Raw genomic sequence first — 9057 nt, 5'->3', positions numbered from 1 at the left:
CCGAGATTGAATGAGAATACAACAATGAACGAATGGATGGACAACCTGCCAGCGGTCCTTGTGGTTAAAGGCATCCAGTGCATCTGGACCTTTTGTTTCTCTTCATTGTCATCGCTCAGACATTAAGTAACATTAAGCAATTTATGGCACCACATTGACCTCCTCCTCCCTCCAAACAATGAGACAATGTCACCTCTCCTGTGCAGCGCAGGCCATCCAAACTGCCGTTTGCGTGGCTACAGGCTGTCTCAGATGAGACATGATGCTGTCACCAGCATTTCATGGCAACAGCCCCAATGGCACTGAATCACCATCTGAGACACCATCCCACATTTAATCAAACGCAAGCTCTCCACCAATTTCAGTCTTTTATCTGGAGTAAAATGTCATTATATCATGGCTTTATTTGCTCTTTTTTTTATTACCGCTGTTACACTTTTATTTATCCAGACAAGTGGACAACATTTTCTTATTTACCACAACGACTTGAGAAAGTTAACTGCCGGGGAGAACGCGTTACCTTTTATTCCTTTGCCAATAGGCACAAGTGCAATGACTTTTGCACTTGTGGTTGCTATCCTGGAGTGCCATGTGCAAAGGTACATTAATAATAATAGACATCATCAGACACAGGCCTGCTGTGAGTATTCAACAAAGAAAAACTGCTTCCTGACTTAAGTGTTTGACTTGCAATTGTTCGTTCTGTATCATAATTCAATATTACTACAATTACATGCCAGTTAAACGCTTCATTTTATCGACAGCTTTTGATATAAACAAAAATAAAGTGATCTGATTAGTGTCAGACTTGTTAATTAAGCTACTGTTTCACACTATTTAGGTAGTTGATGCAGCTATCGCAGATCAGGTTTCATTGTTACAACTGTGGGACAAGGTGATAATGATTTATCACCTTGTCCCACAACTGTGGGCTGAGCTGGAGCTCCAGCTGTAAACCTGTAATCAATAGGTCACATGGTACATTCCCAATGCAAAGCCAAGCAGACAACTGACATATTGTTATCATGCTCCTGAACATGACTAGAGCAGTAGTATTTCAGTGAAGGTACATGTCACTCCTGCTCAGTGTCCTTGAAAACACAACTGTGCAATGAAGCAACAAAGTGTTTACTAAGAGATCTTAGGTCTAAGGTGGATCTCATGTCTCCAGGAAGAAGAATAATGTTTGGCTGCAGCTCAAGAGTGGGGGCCAACGGGATATCCATCACTGGAGACTGGGTGTCAAATAAAAAAAGCGATGATAGGTAATTTTACAAGATAAAAGTCAATACAGGCAATCATCTCAAACACGCCTCCCACTTTCCCCTGAGCTCCTCACGGGTTCAGCATTTACAGCCGTCCTGAGCCAACGGTTTTTAACCTTCTCAGAGGGGAAGAGGCTGAATGTGGCACGATGTAACAACACATAGTAATGTCTTTCTTTATGTTTTGAAAGGATGTGTGCCAAGAGTGATATTAATCAAGTGAAAACTACAAAAATGGATTTAGAACTAGGTACAAAGTGCTCACCTCACCCTTCCAAGTGAGTTAAAGAATGTATGTAAAAGATATTCAGTTTGTTCATTGTGGGCTATACTCCTCATTCTGGGAAAATGTAAAAACAACAATTAATAAAGTCAGGTATTTCTATAAGAAACGAAGTATGACTATTTTAGTATTTGAAATTTCTGCCAAAATGAAAATGCTGCATACCACTTTTTGTTTAGGTATTGTAATAAAAAAGAAGCTCGGAAAATATGGCTACATAACTTTAAAGAAACAAGCTTCAACGTTAATTATAATTACAAGCTGTAATATTTGTCCAGCTAACAGTACAAACTAAAGGCTTTCTGGCTGAAGGACAAAGAAAATTGGCAACGCTTCACTTTATATAAACCGCAAATCAATGATGACTTTTGTATTAACAGTTGAAATAGTGAATCGATACATCCATTAATCCATTCTTTATACCACTTATCCTCTGCAGAGGGAGCTGGAACCAATCCCAGCTGACACTGGGTGAGAGAGGCAGGGAACAAACGGACCAGTCAGCCAGTCCATCCAATGTGAGCCAACATACAGAGGTAACTCCAGGTAACCTAACTCTAAGTAATCTGTATGTGTGTGGACTTTGGGAGGAAGCCAGGAGAGAAACCACGCACAAAGAAATAACACACAAACACAGAAATGGTCTGTTTGAGCCAGGATAATAAATGATTGTTTCAGCTATCCAAGTAATTTCAGCCCATTTCTGACCAGGTACTAACGTCCGACTATTCAAATCTGGCCTTAAATATGCCCCGGATGAGTCTGCTGTGAATGAAAAAGCATGTGACTCATGGCATATTCAGATATACACTGACATCATGTCTGTTCACAAGAACAAAATGGTGGTTTTAGCAAATCTGATCGTACACGTCTGAGGTCTATGAGTTTGTGTGTCAGTGTTTGTAAGTATCTGTGTTTGCATGAGTGACTAAGAGAGTCAGAGAAAGTGAGAAAGTGTCAGGAGCAGCTTAATGAATCAAAGCTCTATTCATGCAGTGGTTATATGACATTAGATTTTAACGATTGAAAAATAAGACATCATGTGATTTAAACTGTTAATACTGAGGCAGTGGCTACAATGAAATCATTGTATAGGCCCTGATGAGTGTTGAAATTAGATTAAGACCACCTCTAAAGGTTTCAGTTTTCAGTTAAGTGTAAAGTCTAACTTCTTCAATGGTTGCAGGAAAACAACCCGGTTTCACCCTAAAAATGATGGGGTTAAGAAGTACGTACTTATTTTAAAAAATAGGAAGGAAAAATGGTGCAACACAGCCTTGATTTATATTCAGGTGAGAAGAAGTATAGAGGAGTAATTGGATTTCCTTTTTCATTTTAGAGAATAAATTACCCAGTGGCAGGTCCCATTGTATCATCTCATGACGTTAATATCCAGGTCTAAACATTAGGAGCTTTTCTTTATTACAAACAGTCCACGGAAGTCTTACACATCCTCATCACACAATGCAATGACAATTTCAATTTCTGCTGCAATGATCAAACAATAACCTTGAGGCAATTTCAGACATTTCTCACACATTTTAAAAGGCAATAACATATCAAAAGTGTTCTGCTTAATATTCAAAAGAAACTCGTCTCTGCTTAATGTCTCTTATGTCAACGTAGCAGGCTAATTCTGTACTTCAAAGAAAGTGAGTGGAGAGGACGCTCCTTTTGTAGGTGTAATTGAGTTCAGCGTGTTTATACACAAGTGGAAATTCTAACAAAGCACACAAAATCAGTCGGCAATGGCTTGTGCAATTCCATCCACAGCAAAAAAAAAAATGCTGTCCTTAAGGAGAACAAGCTCCTTCTTGGCAGAAATAAAAATTTATTTCTGATTTGGTCTTTTGGGGTTAGTTGTAGCCTAAAACCAAATTTCACAAGTGGAAACCTTTTAAAAAATTAAAGTAGGCACAGCACGAGGATGGAGCATTTTCCTTTTTCACTTTTGTACTTTGAAAGTGCTTTTTTTCCTCTATTTAAAGGTCCACTGTGTTACATCTAATGGAGAGACTACAGGTTTGAGGACTCATTCCTCCCTTTCCAAAGAACATCAGGGAACTACAGTGGACTTCAGAGAGACAGAGAGAATGTCGTTGTACATTTACGGTGTAAAATTAAAAACACAAAAAATGCCTGCTCTGGTTGGTTTGTCTGTTTGGAAGCTGTCAGAACGTTTTTAAACATATGCAAACCTCCTTGTGGGCACTGTATTTCATTTCTGCCAGAACACCCTCTTAAATGTTACACACTAGATGTGACCACTAGCTGCTAGGTTGTGTCTATTATTGTGCATTTTTAACAGCTTTTCACCAAATAAATAAATTATGAAAATATACATTTACTTCATTTATACCAAGTCACTTTTTTGCAGTCACACTGGAACTGGGTCTATTATTATTTTTGTTCTAATGAATGACAATGAATTTCTATAGACCAATATTTCAAGAACATGGAATATAAAATGAGAACTACGTCTCCTGACCACCAAGTGTAAGCAAGAGTTTGTTTTTAATTACTAGAGCTGCCACTGATGCTAAAAGAGCACAACTTATATGTAAACAAACAAACACACAAAGTACAAGAGTGAACGCTTTCGACAGAGAACCAAAATCGACAGTGAATCTTCGATATGAGTGTGATTGTTGTGAAAACCAAACAAAGTCCCTATTCAAAACTGATATTAACATCCATCATAAGAGATCTCACTTCACTTAAAATGTGTGCAAGATGCATGTTCTGTGATGAGTAATGATCACAGATCTCACTTCCCTGTTCTGTACGTTAATACATAGACTTGTCATTTCAGCTTACATATCCTAAATGATGTTGTTTTTAGTCAGTCTAACTTTCTCTAAATGTAGTTTGAGTTGAAATGTGTCCTCACTCTTAGCTGTGGTGGTGTGTTCACCTCTGTACGCTCCTACAAGTAAAATGGATGTAAATACCAAAAATACATAGTTAATTCTACAATGCGGTACCATGATCTAAAGGCGTGGTTGACATGGATATCGTGAAAAAGTAATGGTAACTTCATATAAAACGTTGTGCATCCATTTTTCGGTGCCATTCTACTGAGCATGCCACGGACATAACACAACCACTCGAGCAAAAATGTACAAATAAATTAAAGTTTCCCGCAAAAAAAGTTGAGCGCTCCCATTTTAATTCCAATGTACCGCACATCCATAGTCCAACCCAATGGCAGCAATCCTTTGTCCGAACTTTTGTTTTGTGAATTTGTTCCTCATCACATCGCAAAAATGATATGCCAATGGAGTTTTAAAAGCAGTCATATGTGAAGGGCATACATTTTTATCTACCGTCACTGGTCACAACATCAAAACTGAACATTTTCCGTGGACCTTCATAGTCTCCCGAAACATTTTGAGATACTTCCATGTTGCTAAGAAACCATACTGAGCTGTAAAAGCACATATGCAGGACATGTTTTTGGGCCATATGGAGTAAATCCCATCCCTTTTGCATGTGTTTGTTTTAGATTAACAAAGAAAGCCTGTGACTGGATGCAGCACTTATTATTTAACATCTGGTCCAGAAGAGCTGGTCTGCGGCTGGTAGCAGAAGGATGTGGTTGAATTCATGTGTAAACGTTTGATGGCGTTTTTGAATTGTTAAGTGCGGTGCTGCTTCTTGAGAGCATGTGTGTCGGGCAATAAGTGAAACAACAAGGAAAAAAGAGAGATAATGAGCTGGACAGCTGAGCATTCTCAGATAGAGCTGTACTTCCTACCACACAGAGGACTGCGTGGAGACTTGGGTGGGATGCTGCCGTGTCGGTTACCTGGAGGCTACTTAGTCGAAGAATCTCCATCAGGCCTCATGCTGAAGGGCTCCAGGCGTTCGCTCTCAGGCAACATGTTGTTAAGGCGCTCCATCAGAGGTACCGTCTGGTCGATTCCCATCTGGATGCGTCTCAGGATCATGGACATCTCGTTGACCTTCTGGATCTGTTCGGCGTACTTGGCGAAGCGTTTCTGGCGCTCTTGCATTATGCTGAACAAGGTTTCTACAGACAAGTCCATCTGGAAAGAAACAGATGAGAGAGTGAGACATCGACAACAACAACTGTTTCAGAGCAAAGCAGAAGAAATGAAAGTAGCTTATTTAAAAACCATCCCAATAACTCTGAGAGACAACAGTCTACAACCATGAAATTATTGAAACATGTAACCAAAAATAAGTCACCATATCGTACGAGGTCTTAAACCTTTGTCAGTTGTTGGAATATGACTTTTGAACATTCCTCACCCACTGAAACAATTTCTATTAATCATGTTCAGCTGGTTAATAGCTACACGAAACAGGCGAATCTGCAGATTTCAATCCAAAATACCTCCACATGCCACTTTTCAGATGCTTCGATGTTTAGCTTGCCTTGATTTTCACAGCATAACTTTAGGTTCAGAAGTTAATTCTAGTCTAATCACGGTCTCATTTTTCTGTATTCAAAGTGGGTGTAAGGCTAAGCTGCACTCACTACGCCCCCTGCTGGACCATATGGTTGTCAATTCAGAAGGTGTAATGGGCTTCAATGCTGTGTATTTATTTATAAGCTTCAAGTTTGGCATTAGTCCTGTTCTTTATATGGGGGAATACATTTTGGTATTGAATTAATCAAATACAATGCTTAATACTAACTCTGCATATCTGTGCTACTCTCACCTCTTTGATCCTCTTGACCAGGGCGTTCTGGTCAAAGGCCACGGCTTCAGCACACTGATGTAGATGGTCCTGGTAGCGGATGCAGAGCTGCAGAACTTGGGTGGCATCCAGTCTTTCCAGACACACAGTGCTGGGTGATGTCTGGCCACTCAGCACTCCTGCAGAGACAAGAGCCTGACATGGACATGTGGACTTGACAAAAACTTGGTGATTATTATAATTAGCTATGCACAGGATCTGACAGAACTACCGTCCTTGCTATTTCAGGAGCACACCTACACAGCAAACATGGCTCATTTTCTACTTTCTAACACAGTGTTAACGAGTTGCAGTGAGAATTAATTTCACAGTGTAGGATTTGAAAATGGCCCATTAGGGACTGGTGGAAGATGGGATGAAACTGCCAGCATGTTCATGTGAAAACAGAAATAGATTTTTGTCAGATACTGTCAAGTCTTACCAGAGAGAAACGCACATCAAAATGTTACATTTAAATCATTTGAAACTGTCAGTGCTTGTTTTTGTTTTCTGATTTCTTCCAGTTTGAGTTTCCTAAAAAGGCTTTTCAGGCATGTGCATTAATATGTGGGTCTGTCCAGTGGTACAGTCAATGTGGGTTTAATAGTAGGTTTAATACTTTACAAATTAACATTTCTAGGACTTCATATATATCTCATCTTTAAGAACAATATCTGCCAAATATTTTAACTTGAGATTTCTGTAGGTGGGTGTGAAACAGATTCACCATAAAGTAACGCAGATTCACAGCGTTACTTTACAACTCGTAAAGTAACGCTGTGAAAAATGGCAGTGAGCAAAGGGGTCATGCTTAAATAGTACCTTTCAAAAGGGGCTGGAAGGTTGGTATTTCCTGGAGCTTGATGACATCTGGGTCATTGTGGATGTTCCTCAGTGATTGAGTCCCCTGAGTCACAACCACAATATCATCCATCTTGGCCTTCTGTTTTGCTGGAGATGGCACCACTGCATAAAAAGTATTATCATTATTAAGAGACAGAGGAAATGTCAACACAAATCTGAGAATGTCTGATGTATGTCTGAAGAATTAAGAGCACAACGATTTACACAGATGTGTTTAGTGCATGGCAAGATAACGGAAAATAAAATCACAACCTTCACTATAGTAAAATCAAGAAGTCAGCTGAAACAAGTATAATCAATAAATAAAACAAATGAAATTATGGAAGTTTTGTTTTGTGTGTCTTTTATTTAATTGCCTCTGCCAAAGAGATTGTGTTTGAATTAGTTAAGTTTGTCTGTGTGTCACAGCACAGTAACAGCACAGTAAAGAATGTAAATGATGGTACAAGGAAGACACAAAAGATTTTGATGGTGATGCAGAAATGGCTTCTTTTTTTAAGATAAATGACTCTACAAGTGGAGTGGAGTGACAAATGGCCTTGGTGGAAGTTTTCTCAGAAAAGGTATCTCAAACATGAATATTTTCTGATTGCCAAGTTACTTTTCTTCATGGAAAGCTCAATACGTTACATGTATTTATTCGACATACCATAACATTTGAAGTCCACGTTACATCTGAGAAACCGTGGTGAAATTTAAACACAATATTTAACTTGGGCAGGAGTCAGCAGTCATTGAAATACAGCACTGCAGTCACTTCACTGAAATATTCACTGATAACTTTCTATGCAGTGGCTGCAAATGTGCAATGTCATTTAAAATGTATTCTACATTTCCAATACAACACTTGAAGAGATAAATTATGTACATCACTATTTGAACTCAAAACATTTAAAATTCTTACTATTAATACATGATATGAAGATAGAGTTATATTGAGTCTGGGGATAAATGTATTTTCTTGTTTTGATAAGGGTTTTTGTTTTATAAATCACATGCTGACATGTTACACAAGGCAGAATAAGCTTGAGCTTCAGCCTGCACCTTTTCGTTACATTTCTTTTGTGCAAAATGCTGCCATTTAATTTATATGAATGGGTGCTATGTGTCAACACAAATAAACCTTTATTTATCAGTGAATACCTGAGACCGGAATACAATTAAAACGAACATTTTAGACTATTTGTTTGTACCGGTCTGTAATTGCATTGCATTGGGTGGATTTACCTGAGGAGCTGTAATCGGAGTGTTTGTGTTCCGCTTCTCCGCTCTGTTCTGCTCCCATGTTTAACTCTGGCTAGCAAGCTAGCGGCAAGCTTTCGTAAGTAGTCCAGAAACAGCAGCGAAACACACGCGGATATTTGCCAACAGACTGCAAGCACTTCACATGACCCAGTACACACACACACTCAGGCGGACAACAAGCGAACCACGTTCGCAGTGGAGGAGCTGAAAGTCAAAGAAGTTAGCCGCTCTGCGATGTCAATGCTAGCAACGCTAGCTAATACCAGGGCATCATTCAACTAATTCGGCTACAGCTTATTAGCTAACAGTCGGAAATATGTGAAAATAAATAAGACATGGTCCCAGCGGTGAGCGATACCGTTGCAGTTCAATTATAAAACAACACAAATGTATTGTTATATTAATAGCGGCACGTAACAACCACAAAGGTTGGTTTCAGTTCACGACGCGGCAGCTGACAAGCTAGTATACTTCCGTAAATATTGGTCACGTGCTCTAAATATTGGTCACGCGCTATGTTCTGGAATCGGACCTCAGACAAAACCTCGAGCGCCCCCTGCTGCTGAAATCTCTCAGCTCTGAATTAGATAGACACCAAATCCTTCCCACTGTGGAACTGATATAAACTAGAATTGCCGTTTTAAAAGCACAAATGTGCTTGAATTTCACATTTCTTCCTCTTCTTTTGTGTTC

General features: G+C 39.2%; 1 protein-coding gene across 1 annotated transcript; it reads right to left on the bottom strand.

Annotated features, from left to right (window-relative positions):
- Positions 1–4087: 4087 nt before the first annotated feature.
- Positions 4088–8503, bottom strand: borcs5 (BLOC-1 related complex subunit 5). The gene is made up of 4 exons (XM_083894088.1): positions 8347–8503; positions 7078–7221; positions 6238–6395; positions 4088–5597 (listed from the first exon to the last, which is right to left on the bottom strand). Exons 1-4 carry the CDS (start codon positions 8402–8404, stop codon positions 5364–5366), a joined length of 594 nt encoding a protein of 197 aa, XP_083750214.1. The 5' UTR covers positions 8405–8503; the 3' UTR covers positions 4088–5363.
- Positions 8504–9057: the final 554 nt, after the last annotated feature.

Source organism: Microchirus variegatus (assembly GCF_963457635.1).
Source record: "Microchirus variegatus genome assembly, chromosome: 8".
NCBI classification, from domain to species: Eukaryota; Metazoa; Chordata; class Actinopteri; order Pleuronectiformes; family Soleidae; genus Microchirus; species Microchirus variegatus.
This window is presented reverse-complemented; position numbering and strand designations above follow the sequence as displayed.